The 15,188-nt window shown below is 41.1% G+C and overlaps 1 protein-coding gene across 2 annotated transcripts in view; it reads left to right on the top strand.

The window, feature by feature from the left end:
• The window catches only part of SIK3 (SIK family kinase 3), a 390,005-nt gene extending 377,806 nt beyond the window's left edge, over nt 1-12,199 (top strand). For both annotated transcript variants that reach the window (XM_082274215.1, XM_082274214.1), the window contains exons 22-25: nt 3,472-3,638; nt 4,233-4,368; nt 9,728-9,879; nt 11,155-12,199. In XM_082274215.1, the coding sequence (XP_082130341.1) occupies nt 3,472-3,638; nt 4,233-4,368; nt 9,728-9,873 (449 nt within the window). In that variant the 3' untranslated portion in view covers nt 9,874-9,879; nt 11,155-12,199. The remainder of the gene's footprint in view (nt 1-3,471; nt 3,639-4,232; nt 4,369-9,727; nt 9,880-11,154) is intronic.
• Nucleotides 12,200-15,188: the final 2,989 nt, after the last annotated feature.

The raw sequence follows: 15,188 nt of genomic DNA, 5'->3' as shown, positions 1-15,188 counted from the left end.
ACTGATACTGGTTGCACTAATGCAGCACAAAGGGGTTAATTAACTGCCACTGGTCGGTCACTAATGCATCAGTGACCATCAGAGGCAATACCTTAACCCCCTCATGCTGCATAATACTAACACCATTGGTAAGCTCGCCTCAGCCCCCCCCCCCGCCTCAGCATCCCTCCCCCCCCCCCCCAGAGCATCCCTCCCCATCCCAAGGATGCAATCTCCTTACTCTCAGCTCCTCCTGTGTCCTTCCTTTCAAAAGACGCGCCGGTGGCCGGCCTCCCGGTGATGTCCCTACTACTACGATGTGCATGAATGAACTAACACACCGGGCGGGCAAGCGCCCGCTAATGGCTATAACTATGTGAGCGCTTCTTTTCCCTGTCAGAAGAGATACCTGCCTGATAGGGAAGTGAAGCGCTCACTTAGTTACAGCTGTTAGCGGCCGCTCGCCCGCCCGTTGTGTTAGTTCATTCATGCACATTGTAGTAGTAGTGACATCACCGGGAGGCGGCCCGCCGGCCAGAGGCGGGTCTTTTGAAACCTGCGCTGCGCCCGCGGCGGTCATCTTTAATATCGGCATCTTTAACCCATTTTCGGCCGAAATGGAATAAGCCCATTTTCGGCCGAAAATTTTGGTTCCCGAAATTTCGGTGCAACACTAGTGATCATTACTGTCTTGCAGCATGCCAGAGAATAATGACTTACTGCGAAACTACAGAGAAAGGGTTATGGGAGGCTATTATGAATGTGTTTCCTTAACATGCAAATTAATCACTTCACAGAGAGCAGGGCTCTGGGAGGGCGGGATCTGAGGGGTGGGACTCTCCCTGTTCACACTGGTCAGCATATTTAACTGGGCAGGACTGAATTCTAATTGTGATCCATTTAATCCTTCCCAGCAGCAGCACAGCCAACTTTCAGAACAGGCTGTGTATGAATGAAGTTGTTTGTTTCTTGAATAATGCTGTGATCTTTGAGGAGGGGACTTGGGAAGTTTGGACTCTTCCTGTAGGTGTGACAGGGTGGGATTGAATGCTATATAGGATGTATTCAATCAGAGCTGTGAAGGAAGGTACATCATTTGCGGAGTATGAAAGAAAGACTACAGAGGGGAGTGTCATAGACTCTAGCTGCTGCAGGAAGTGGTTGTGGAAGGCACAGTGTCAATCAGCAGGATTTACAGAGTGTTACATGATACAAAGCGAGAACTAAACCCAGAAATATCAGGGGATCTGGAGACAACAGAGAAACATGGTACAGATGTATCAGCTATGCTGGGATTGATCATTCCATTCAGTTCTAGTGAAAAGAAAGTAGGAATTCAGTTTTAAGTTCCAGTGATGTTTTTAGCTGTTACTCTTGGGTTCTTGTTTACCTCATTGCGGATTCTGCATTGTGCCTTGGGAGTCATGGTGGCTGGGTGCCCACTTAGAGGAAGAGTAACCACAGTACTAAACTTTCTCCATTTATAGATAGTTTGTCTAGCTGTAGATTGATGGATGCCTAAACACTTTTGGATTGCTTTGTATCCCTCTCCAGTCTTATGCAAATCAACTACAGGCAGTCCCCGGTACAAACATCCGACTTACAAACGACTCCTATTTACAAATGGAGGGAAACAACAGGAAGTGAGAGGAAATCTACCCCTAGGGAGGGAAATTCATTCCTGTAAGAGTTATCATGCTCCACTGAAGCGTTATCACCAATCCTTGTTTACACAACAACCCAAAATTTTCAAAATCCAATAATCATAGGGACAGAAAGCGAGGTGAAATCTTCTGAACAGGGGCACAGACAGCAAAACAAATGTCACAGGGGTGTTAACCCTTCCCTATGCTATCCAAAAAAACTTAAAAATTGTTTTTTTTTTGGCTGAAGCTACACTTAGGCCCTCTTCACACCTGAGCGTTTTTTAGCTCGTGAAAAGCTCATCTCTGAAGTCTCAAAACGCCCAACAAGCATTGCATTCATTTCAATGACCCCTGTTCACATATGAGCGTTCTGTTGCCTGAAGCTCAAAAAAAGTGCATGAGCTTCTTTTTTGGCAGACTGCCAGCATTTTTGTTAGATGTCAATGCCTGCCTCCATACACCTCTAAAAAACGCCTAAATAACGCTCAAAGAAACGTCTGAAAACGATACGCTCCGGTGTAAATGGAGCCTTAAGAAATGTACCTGCTCCAAATTACGAAAAAAATTAAACTTAAGAATAAAGCTACAGACTCTATCTTGTTTGTGACCTGGGGACTGCCTGTACTCTTGATCACTTGTCTTCATAGAGCTCCTTTTTGCGAGGCATGGTTCCCATCAGCTGATTATTATTATACAGGATTTATATAGCGCCAACAGTTTGCGCAGCGCTTTACAGTGTGGGGGAAGACAATACAGTTACAGTACAATTCAATACAGGAGGAATCAGAGGGCCCTGCTCGTTAGAGCTTACAATCTAGAAGCTGATGGTTCTTATGAACATCAGTCCTAAAACGTTTGAGTGTCTTATCAATCAAAGTAGCTCTAAACCACACTTCTCATTTTATTATATGGACTCCAGGCGTGCAAACTACTGACTCCATTTAGCGTTTGTTGAAGAAATGAGTCAATATATTTACTTACTATTTCCTCCAGCACTATGTTTAATAGGTGTGTTCAATAAAGCCTCAAGAAATGAGATATATTCGTGTGTTATCAGCTTAAGCACATTGTATTTGTCTTCAGTATTGTTGTGACTTGGATGAGGATCAGATGACATTTTATTGCAGGTTAATTCCAAAGCGTTCACATACAAGCTCAGCACTTGCTGGTCGTGTTGAAATTTTCCTTCTCGCATTCCAGATTTCAGGATTTTTAGTGCAATTAAAGTAAATCGACTTCCCTCCACACACGTTGGTTACAGTGGTATAAGATTTTTGACTGTAAGGCCCCTTTCACACATGTCCGCTCCGTTCTCCATTCTGCTCAGCGGGGGATCTATCCGCTGATCCCTGCTGAGCAGGCCGATGACAGCCCTGTCTCTGTGTGCGGAGACGGAGGTGTGAGATCCCTGCTGTTATCTATGGGGTAATCGGATGAGAACAGACCGCCTGTCCGTTCTCATCCGATCGGCCAGACGGATGGAAAATAGGCTTTCCATCCGTCCGGATTTGACAGACTGGATCGGATGTCAGCGGACATGTCTCTGCTGACATCCGCTACCCCATAGAGATGCATGGGGCATCTGTTCCGAACGGTCCGGTCTGCATGTGTAAAAGGGGCCTAAGAGAAAGCAAAGGAGCTCCTTTCTTTGAAACTTCAGTTTGTGGCACAATACGCCCTTGCAACAATCCACTGGATTTTCCTACCATTATGCTAAAAGAGGCAAACCCTTATAGCGGAATGCGGCACCTCTGCAATCATGTATACCAAATAATCTGTATTTAAGGTTTCATGGCTACAATCCAGCACATATATGTACTAATCAGTTTCTTTCTTTTTATTTAAGAGCCAGGAGCTACGGTGAACTGCATGGACAAAGTTTCCCCCCCTCATGCCATGGACGTTCCAGACCATAATGGTGTCCCTTACTCTCCCAGGTCGTCAGTTAGTGAGCATGCACGTTCCAGGATGTTGCAGCGGCACCACACCATCCAAACTAGTGATGATGCCTATGTATGTATTTCACGATTATTACTTGATGGGCTGTATACAGATATTTTCCTGAAGGAACAGTTTGAAAACAAAGGGATTGTCAAATGTGAGGCAATTTGTGAATGAACTTTTTTGTATCCTCATTCTTAATGGTTTCCTGTGCTGTGTTTCCCTTGCTATTGTGTGGGGTGTTTGGGTTTCTTACATTAGAAGTATACTGTAGTGGTGGCCAAACATGCATCAACACACTGTTATTCATCATCACACATTCAGTCGATCCTTTATTGCAAGTAATCCCATCAAATTGAATTTAGTGAGCTCTTGATCGATTTGGCCAAGTTGATAGACTTTCATTGTAGAGATCAGTTAAAGGATCATTTATGATAGATAGTTTAGGCTTATGGTTGATAGGTGGTATATTTGCGCTCCGTATTTAGTTGACTACAAAGTGTATATTGTATTATTCATTTCATTTATCATTTATTTTAGTCAATGATAAAACACGTTTACAATCGCTTGCCCCAGTAGACATATGGTTAAGGAATGGTTTGTCTATTGTAGAGCCATCTTTTAGATCCAGCATGGTTTTACTTTCTGCACCCTCTGTATTTCCAGGTGCAGCTGGACAATTTGGCTGGTATGAGTTTAATGGCGGGTAAGGCTCTAAGCTCTGCACGTATGGCGGATGCAGTTTTGAGCCACTCTTCACTTATGGGAAGTCAGCAGCTCCAGGATGGCGAAGAGAGTGAAGGTGAGCAGACAAAAGGTGCCTCTGCTTATTTGCTTTTTATTGTTTTTTGTTTTATAGTCTCCGTTTCCCAGCATGACCCACTGTATTTGTTGCTTCTTCCAATCACCTGCCTCATTGTGTTCTGTTACTTTATTATTTTTTCATTTTTTGCTTCTTCATCAGTCGTGTTAACTGCCTTTGTAACCCATATGTGCAGCGTGTGGGGGTAAAAAGCCCACCCTTTTTCTACCACACATATGTGTCAATGGAGGGTTGATGTTTCAAAGACAGCTCTCAGTCCCAACTAACGAGCGGTAGCCAGCAGGACAGGCTTCCAATCATGTAAAAACTGACAGCCAATCACTGTGGTTACTTGATTGCCAATCAAGGTACGCTGGGGTAAGCAGGAAGGGGTTGATAAGGGTCTATGTAAACAGTAATGCTTTCTCCCTTTTTTGTTTTCATTATGCACAGTTTGAATTAAAGCTTGCTGAGGTGCCTTATACTGTGATAGAACTGCTGGAGGGTTCATTTTTAAAGCTAAAGCCCTTGGTTTTAGTATAGTGGGGATGGGTTAGAGCCTTTTTTATGCCCCCTCATTGGGAAAAATTTAAGTAACACCAAGCCAGAACATAGGAGGAAATCCTGTTAGGCGATAGTAATTCCACTCTTGGGATTAGTTGCAACAACAAGGTTAGGGATGAATCTCCCCAGTTTGACACAGCCATAAATAACTGACTGTAACGGAACAGGGCACCCCAGACCGGGTACCTCCGTTGACAGATGCTCCTAGTGCTTCCCGAGGGCTCCAAGCACTCCACCAGACACCGTAAGCACTTCAGACCCCACGAACCACCACAGCTTGGTTAGGGTCTCGCAATCTCCTACCCACCCTGGACCTACGACAAGGCTCCAGGTTCCTGTGAGTGAACCTCTCTTTCCCCAGAGAATGCAGCAGAACAAGCTCTTACAAGAGCTTAGGGATTATCCAAGGGAGTATGGAGGACATAGCAGTCCCTTGCAGCAGATTCCCCCAACAAGAGACAGAACTCTAAATTGAGGTGAAGGAACTCTAGAACAACTTTATTGAACAAGACTTATATACAGAATTTGGAACATCCCGCCCCCAACAACCGCTTTCCTATTGGTCAATTGTAAAGTACCTGGGGTCCTCCTTCAGGACCTCCTTAGCCATGCAAATGAGGACTTGAAAATGAGTCAGCAGGGATTGGTCCGATAGCTTGACCAGAAGGACTGCCATGTGCAATGAGACAGAAGCCCCCCAGGGGGCAATCAATGTACACAATAGCCATACACAGAACAATGGGAGGTCATTAGTACTTACAATGAGACAGGGCAATCCACATTCCCTCCCAATACACAAACAAGGAAAACCTTGCTGACATTGAAAGATATGTAATATACACAGCATTTAGGAATTACAGATTTCATGGCAAATGGGAATAAATCTTAATATTTCTATATGGAGATATTGCTGGCAAATATGAAGCAATCCAAACCATTACTTATCCGTCTTTAAGTTCCAGTGACGGTGAATACTGTCACACTGACAAATGATGTAACCTCTCCCAGATATATGCACTATTTATATCAAAAGTATTGGGACACCTGCCTTTACACGCACATGACCTTTAATGACATCCCAGTCTTAGTCTGTAGGGTTCAGTATTGAGTTGGCCCACCCTTTGCAGCTATAACAGCTTCAACTCTTCTGGGAAGGCTGACCACAAGGTTTAGGAGTGTGTCTATGGGAATGTTTGACCATTCTTCCAGAAGCGCATTTGTAAGGTCAGGCACTGATGTTGGAAAATAAGGCCTGGCTTGCAGTCTTCACTCTTATTCATCCCAAAGGTGTTCTACTGGGTTGAGGTCAGGACTCTGTGCAGGCCGGTCACTTTCCTCCACTCAAAACTTGCTCATCCATGTCTTTATGGAGCAAGCTTTGTGCATTGGTCCAAATCATTTAGTGGAGGGGGATAATGGTGTGGGGTTGTTTTTCAGGGGTTGGGTTTGGCTCCTTAGTTCCAGTGAAGGGAACTCTTAAGGCATCAGCATTCCAAGACCTTTAGAACAATTTCATGCTCCAAACCTTGTGGGAACTGTTTGGGGTTGGGCTCTTTCTGTTCCAAAATGACTGCACACTAGTGCACAAACAAGGTCCATAAAGACATGAATGAGAGAGTTTAGGGTGGAGGAACCTGACTTGCCTGCACAGAGTCCTGACCTCAACCCAGTAGAACACCTTTGGCATGAATTAGAGCGGAGACTGCCAGCCAGGCCTTCTTTCCAATATCAGTGCCTGACCTCACAAATGCGCTTCTGGAAGAATGGCCAAACATTCCCATAGAGACATTCCTAAACCTTGTGGACAGCCTCCCCAGAATAGTTGAAGCTATTATAGCTAAAAATGGTGGAAAACTCAATATTAAACCCTACAGACTAAGACTGGGATGCCATTAAAGTTCATGTGCGTTTTAAAGGCAGGTGCCCCAATACTTTAGATAATAGCGTTTGTGTGTGTGTGTATATATATATATATATATATATATATATATGTGTGTGTGTGTGTGTATATATATATATATATATATATATATGTGTGTGTATATATACAGTGCCTTGCGAAAGTATTCGGCCCCCTTGAACTTTTCGACCTTTTGCCACATTTCAGGCTTCAAACATAAAGATATAAAACTGTAATTTTTTGTGAAGAATCAACAAGTGGGACACAATCATGAAGTGGAACGATATTTAATGGATATTTCAAACTTTTTTAACAAATAAAAAAGTGAAAAATTGGGCGTGCAAAATTATTCAGCCCCCTTAAGTTAATACTTTGTAGCGCCACCTTTTGCTGCGATTACAGCTGTAAGTCTCTTGGGGTATGTCTCTATCAGTTTTGCACATCGAGAGACTGAAATTTTTGCCCATTCCTCCTTGCAAAACAGCTCGAGCTCAGTGAGGTTGGATGGAGAGCGTTTGTGAACAGCAGTTTTCAGTTCTTTCCACAGATTCTCGATTGGATTCAGGTCTGGACTTTGACTTGGCCATTCTAACACCTGGATATGTTTATTTGTGAACCATTCCATTGTAGATTTTGTTTTATGTTTTGGATCATTGTCTTGTTGGAAGACAAATCTCCGTCCCAGTCTCAGGTCTTTTGCAGACTCCATCAGGTTTTCTTCCAGAATGGTCCTGTATTTGGCTCCATCCATCTTCCCATCAATTTTAACCATCTTTCCTGTCCCTGCTGAAGAAAAGCAGGCCCAAACCATGATGCTGCCACCACCATGTTTGACAGTGGGGATGGTGTGTTCAGGGTGATGAGCTGTGTTGCTTTTACGCCAAACATAACATTTTTCATTGTTGCCAAAAAGTTTGATTTTGGTTTTATCTGACCAGAGCACCTTCTTTCACATGTTTGGTGTGTCTCCCAGGTGGCTTGTGGCAAACTTTAAACTACACTTATTATGGATATCTTTAAGAAATGGCTTTCTTCTTGCCACTCTTCCATAAAGGCCAGATTTGTGCAGTATACGACTGATTGTTGTCCTATGGACAGAGTCTCCCACCTCAGCTGTAGATCTCTGCAGTTCATCCAGAGTGATCATGGGCCTCTTGGCTGCATCTCTGATCAGTCTTCTCCTTGTATGAGCTGAAAGTTTAGAGGGACGGCCAGCTCCTTGGGATGTTTAAAGCTTGAGAAATCTTTTTGTATCCAAATCCGGCTTTAAACTTCTCCACAACAGTATCTCAGACCTGCCTGGTGTGTTCCTTGTTCTTCATGATGCTCTCTGCGCTTTAAACGGACCTCTGAGACTATCACAGTGCAGGTGCATTTATACGGAGACTTGATTACACACAGGTGGATTCTGTTTATCATCATTATTCATTTAGGTCAACATTGGATCATTCAGAGATCCTCACTGAACTTCTGGAGAGAGTTTGCTGCACTGAAAGTAAAGGAGCTGAATCATTTTGCATGCCCATTTTTTCAGTTTTTTATTTAACAAAGTTTGAAATATCCAATAAATTTCATTCCACTTCATGATTGTGTCCCACTTGTTGTTGATTCTTCACAAAAAATTACAGTTTTATATCTTTATGTTTGAAGCCTGAAATGTGGCAGAAGGTTGAAAAGTTCAAGGGGGCCGAATACTTTTGCAAGGCACTGTATATGTATATATATATATATATGTGTGTGTGTGTGTGTGTGTGTATATATATATATATATATATATATATATATGTGTGTGTATATATGTGTATATATATATATATATATATGTATGTATATATACATACATACATACATTCTGGGTGGAGTTCCACTTTAAATTTGCAGGAGTATGGTAGTGAATATGATTTGTCCTCGTGCCTTCTGCTGTAGCATTACCTTTATACCTTTAAACCCTCCTCCACACTGGAAGGTTTACTTAGAACTGAATTCAGTTTACTGTAAGAGCCGTGCCAGATTACTTGTTCCCTATGTGGGTAAAACATTGCTGTACTTATGTTAACCTTAAACTTTAACAGTCACATTGGTTTTGGACCACATTAAAAAGGCAAGTACAATTTTGAAAACAATATAAATAAATGCACATGATTTTGCAGGTAAAACAATGTGCATTTATTTACTTTACATAAAAGCCTGCACAGAATTTGTACCTGTGATCAGTGTGGGTATGGGTGTGAAGTCAGGCTCCTGCAGATGCTGCCTACAGCTCTTTGCCTGTACCTCTGTTTGAGCAGACAGTTACTGAGCTTCTGGAAGTGTCAATGGACTGCAAGTGTGCTGATCAGGTCACTCAGTCTATTGAGAACTACAATTCCATCTGCAAAGGTGGCAGACGAGACTTGTAGGTTATTCATTACCAGATCTCTGTGAATGAATGATGCAGCGTGCGGCAGAACCGCACAGAGTCGCTCCCATTTCTAAATGTAATGTGACAGCAGCTGCAGGGAAAAGAATCTCCGTCTGCTGTCACAGGGGAAGGGGGTCTGGGAGTGAGGGGGCTGGGGATTAACAACTGTTACAGCCTATATATACACATCTAACCTATCTTTCATTCCTCACCTTCAGTGGAGGTTGAATGACTGTGCGTAGTCTTCCAAAAATGTAGCCAGCACTGCAGTAAGAGTCTGAAGCATTTTCTTCTGGAAATTTAAGCCCTTCTGTTGTTCTTTACTTATCATTCCTATGAAGACTAGCAACACAGTTGAGTATAGTTTCAGTTGAAAAGAGCTTGCCATTGACTGAACAGAGGTACACAAAATGAAATACTGATGAGTACATGTAATATTTACAAAGATACATTTTTTTTTTATCTTAATCTCGATGCCTGTTGACTCTTTACAGACTGTGAGAGAACTCCAGAGGACACAGATTTATCTGTTATTGGAGACAATGGGCAACATCTCTCCACTTCTTGTTACCCCACAACAATGCTGCTGGGGTACAAGCACACCGATATGAACTTCAGTATGGAGCAAGCCGGCGTGTGAGCAGAGGTATGATTTTAAGGAAATGCTATATAAATTCCTATAACTGAACTACTGCTATGATTATCAATGCAGCCTCATCAGTACACATCATGAAGAATAAAAATGACTTGTTTGCAAAATTTTATAACAAACTAAGAATTTTTTTTTTTCCAAAATTGTTGGTCTTTATTTAGCAAAAAGAAAAAAAACCCAGTGCTCATTAATTACCACCAAAAGAAAGCTCTATCTTTATTAAAAAAAAAAACAATCCAAAATTTCATGTGTGTGCATTGTTGCATGACTGCACAATTGTCATTCAAAGTATGACAACACCGAAAGCTGAAAATTGGCCTGGGTAGGAAGGAGGTGAAAGTGCCCAGTATTGGAGTGGTTAAAGTGATACTAAACAGACACTGTTTAATTTACAGTATCTCATATATTTCTGTATGTGGATGATGGCACTATAATAGTTAGATAAAAAAATAAAAAAATAATAAATAATAGATAATAAAATAAAAAAAATATTTATTAGATAAAAATTGAAGTACTTTTTTTCCTAATGGATATACAGCTGTCATGTGACCCAGCTCTTTCCCAGCCTGTCTGCAGGGAAACAGTGGCAGGAGGAGTTTCTAGCCTATTTTGCCAGTCACATGTTAAAAAAAAACAAAAAACAGCCTTTTGATTGCAGAGTAAAAATATTTATTTTAATAAACCGTTTTAAATTGTCATACCAATATATATTTGAAATCAAGTCTTATTTTTGGCAACAGCATGGTGTGAGTGTATTTATGCTAATTACAGGCTGTTACACTCCTCCAGCCTGTGTCAGTGGGTGTGTTTACAATAACAGGGAGATGAAGCCTCCATCAATCAAGATGTAATATTCCCCTGCCCCCCCATTGTGTTTAGCCATTTAGTGAGCATAGAGGAGGAGGGAGTGGGCTGTAAGTTACCACTGTATATACACCCACATGTGATATACATACTACTATATAGTCACATGGGCTGCACAAATGTGATCAAGGATGAAATGTTGTACATAGAAATGCTCTGAAAACTGAGCATGTGCACTATCTGTTAATGGCTGCTCTACTGTAGTGGGGACATGGACAGGAGGGAGGGAAAGAGTACAGCAGAATCAATCAGGTTTTTTGCAGCCTACAGAAATTGAATCCCATAGTGACTGAGTAAGTATGAACCTCATGTAATACAGCATGTTGTGATCATTTTTTATTTTAATTATGTGGATTTAATGGCACTTTTAACACACTAAAGAAAGTTAAATTTTATCCCTTACAGGTTTTCTGTCGAAATATCGAGGGTCCCATCTTTCTGAACACCAACAGTATCTGCAGCTTTAGCGCCAAATTTCATTTGTATTCTTTCCCTGAACTGACTCGCCGTATTCCATCACAGACGGATTCTGGGATTGTGCCCCCCCCCCCCCATCGTCTAATTTGTTTTATTTTATTTTATGTACTTGTTTAACCCTTCCTCCATTCAGAAGCATGGGGCTTCAAAATTAAAAGGCAGGGATTAGTTGTGGGGAGGGGGGACACCCACTTGTATAATGGAGATTAATCTGTGAACTTGCCACCCCTGCAGGCATTGGCAGAATAGGAGGAGGTATTTTATTCAAAAGGCGCTTTGGGGGAAAGGTAGCATTGGTGGGGTGGGAAAGTTCGGTTGCTGAAACATAGAAACACCAGCACAGAATTCTATATAAATGTCTGGCACCTATTGTGGCATAAGCGACTGCAGCCTCACTATTGAAGCAGCTGGTTCCCAAGCAAAGACATACGACACACTGTAGTCTGTGGGTAACCAGTATAAGAGACCGGTGTCCAAGGGTGGTATGGCAGGAGTGACTAGTGCCTAGGGTGGAGTTCTTTTTAGAATTTTAAAGAAGATATTCCACAATCTACACTAGCTTTTTTTTTTTTTTTTTTTTTAATGTCCATGTTTTTAGGTTGACAAATATCCACTGGGTCTGGAATCTTACTTATCAAGCTCAGTTTTTCAGAAATTGCACTATTTTATTTTAACCAGTATATAGCTGAGAGCATTTAGTTTTCTGTATCCTTCTTAAGGTGAAAAAAAAAAAGCCAAAGAAAAGAAAAAAAGGCCTATCCCTTCACTGTGGGTAGGATGTATGTGCCATTTTATTTCACAATGTACTATTTTTATAGCTTTATTGTGTAGAAAGCGGATTCCTTTCCAGCAATGTAAGATTTCATTCCTTATAGCCTGTTTTCTCCCATTCATGGCCAATTTCCAGAGGATCGTATCTTTAATGTAAAACTTATGTATATAAAGAGAAGATTGTGATTTAAAGAAATTAAAGCAGAGCCTTTAGTCCAGTTATGTATTCTAAACCATGAAATACAAGCTGCTATAACAACACAAAATATGTTTCTAATGAATTCACTTGATCCCCTTCACCCCAGTAAAGAGACTGAGAGTGGATGTGCCATTATCACGAGCCAGGCAAGCTGTTGCGTTTCGTGGTGCTGCTTTGCTAGCATGTTTTAGATACTTAAGCTGGCCATAGATGAGTGAATTTTTGAACGAAATTTTTCTAATCGATAATCGAATCAACTTTTATTTTATACCGCAGTGACAAGAAAATTGGAAGGAGCAGGATGGAACATTATTCTTGAACAAACACATTTCTAACAGTGAAAACAGGTGATAAAGTATTTAATGTGCCTCTAAGTCCACTAGAATAGTCCAATAGGCATCAATGAAGTGTTGTCCTCTGTGACCTGTGAGAAAGGCATAAAGGTGCAGGATCTGTGATGCTGAACCAAAAACAAACCGCAGTGGAGGTGCCGTGCTCCCCACACCAAACCGTGTATAAAAACTGCTTACCAGACAAGGTTGACCACTAGGTTATAGGTGGTGAAACCGCACATGGGAAATTAGCGTCTCCCTCTGACCATACTATGTCCATGTGATTCCAGTAAAGTTAAACCAAAAAAGTGCTCCTGTGGTGTGATAAGGTAAAAAAACGTTATTGGCAAGGTAAGTAATGCCCTTACAGGAAGGTGAAGTGTAAAGGCTCAACAAACATCCATACAGCATGAATGGCATTCCTACTGGCTCTGCTTCAAGCACATATCCAACCAATCAAAAGCAAGTAGCGTGTCGACATCACCGTCGTAGGCTTCAGCATACGCGTTTCATCATATGTGACGACATCCAGGGATGGGCTGGCCTATTCCCAGATGATGTCATCTATGACGAAACGTGTAGGAATTTCACTGTTTGGTTTGGTGAGCACAGCACCTCCACTGCTGTTATTTTGGTTCAGCATCACTGTTCCTGCACCTCTATGCCTTTCATCACAGATCACTGAGGACATTTCATTGATGCCTTTTGGACTGTTTTGGTGGACGTATTGGCACTTTGTATACTTTGCCTGTATTCACTGTTATATGATTTTATTAGGGCACCTAGTTTCCTCTCCTCATGTTAATTTTTGATACTAATTACTTGTTCACTGATCTTAGCGCTGCACTACAATTATAGTATTATGTTTGAGGCTTTTTGTATCTGGACTCTTAGTGTTAGCAGCTTTTTTAACACTTTTTCCTGAGCTCAGTGTTTTTCATCTTTTTTTAACTAAACTTCTAAAAGTGTATGTGTTTTTTGTTCTGTAAAGTCAATTCATTCCCAAATCATATGTTGAAAGCAAACAAAATCTTTTGCACAACATTCGAGAATTTTCGTCCAAATTTTCCAAAGACTATAAATCTGGGTGATTTTAAGAATGGTGACCTTTGATTAAGAAGTGTGACAAGGCTAACTGAATTGCAGCTTTATACAGCTTACATATCCAATTCAGCTTGTATATTTCACGGTTTGGTTGAAGTTCTGCTTTAATATCTGATACTGGAAGCAGCATCCTATTGGGATAGTAATCTATCTGCCAATACATAAGGCACTGGCACACAAGCATTGTGTTGTGTGTATAGGAAGGATTAAATACATAACTCTGACAAACTAATGAAGATATTATCTCAAAAACACTATATTAGTGCTTGAAGTCAGAGTGAGTTTCTTACTAGTTTGATCTAGTAGCAGTTAGTGATTTTACTCCGTACTTTTAAGTACTATTTTTAGGCACCGTTTTGCACACGATAAAGCTGCTGTCTTTAAAAGATGTATGTTGTAGTGACAATGATGAGATGTGCCATGCCCAACTGTCAGCTCTTCTTTGTTGTAGTTTTTATCATTTTTGTGTAGTTTTTTTTGAGTATTGTATCTGTTGCTGTAATTATGGCTGTGCTGACATTTAGCATAATCAAACGCCCAAGGTGTCTAACTCCTCCTGCCTATCCACCCTGAGAGACACAGATCCCACACAGTGCCTGTGAGGCCCTTGGGAGATTAGGCCTGGTGCAATATGCTACTTATTTTACATTATTTTTTTTTTTTGTGTTTTGTCTGTCATTCATCATGGTCAGAATTAACCTACTGTATGCCAGGAGAACGTCTTCTCCATCTGGCAGCGAGTGGGTTAAAGCAAGATCTTAGTGTTCCACGTGGAGTGTGTGTAGGGACTGTGTACATTTGTATGTATGTGTAAATATGTCTATGTATGGATGGATATATATATATATATATATATATATATATATATATATATATATATATATATATTGAGCATGAGTCGGTCTGTATAAAGACATTTGCTCCTAGAGATTGAGAATTGTTACTGGTGAGCAGTTTTCTATAATCATGCCAGTTTGGTTATGCTTTCATTTATCTCCATCACCACCTAATTAATCAGTAAGGGACTTTATACCCAGCTGATCTGTTACCAGCTCACCCAGGGAGAAGAGTTCAGTGCATTGTATATTTTGCTGGTAAGGTTTCATGTTTGTGACTAATGCTTTTAAGCCATAAAAGCAATTTATGTATCACTGAGCGTAAACAAGACTTTGCCCTGCACTCTTAACCTTCCACAGTGTATATTTTATACATCACGCACGCACAATGGTTCCTCATCCTCACCTCTGCTGCCCCATGGTTATCCATCTCCAAACTTCCATGTCTGATAAGCCCAGCAGTTATCTCTTGTCTGATTACTAGCAGGTTATACTGCTCAGAACCCTACATCTGCTTACTCAGCTGTCAGCTTTAGACATTTATATAACCACCATCAACCTATATTTTGCATTTTGTTAAAAAGGTATATATAGACTTAAAGAAATTTATGTCTAATAAAAGAATGTGAAATAACTGTATGGGCTACCCATTGGCAAAATTATCTTTTTTGACAGCCTATCTTTGTCTGAGATAGGTTTGATTTCATGCTTGTCCAAAGC

Source organism: Pelophylax lessonae (assembly GCF_965119305.1).
Source record: "Pelophylax lessonae genome assembly, chromosome: 12".
Lineage (NCBI taxonomy): Eukaryota > Metazoa > Chordata > Amphibia > Anura > Ranidae > Pelophylax > Pelophylax lessonae.
This window is presented reverse-complemented; position numbering and strand designations above follow the sequence as displayed.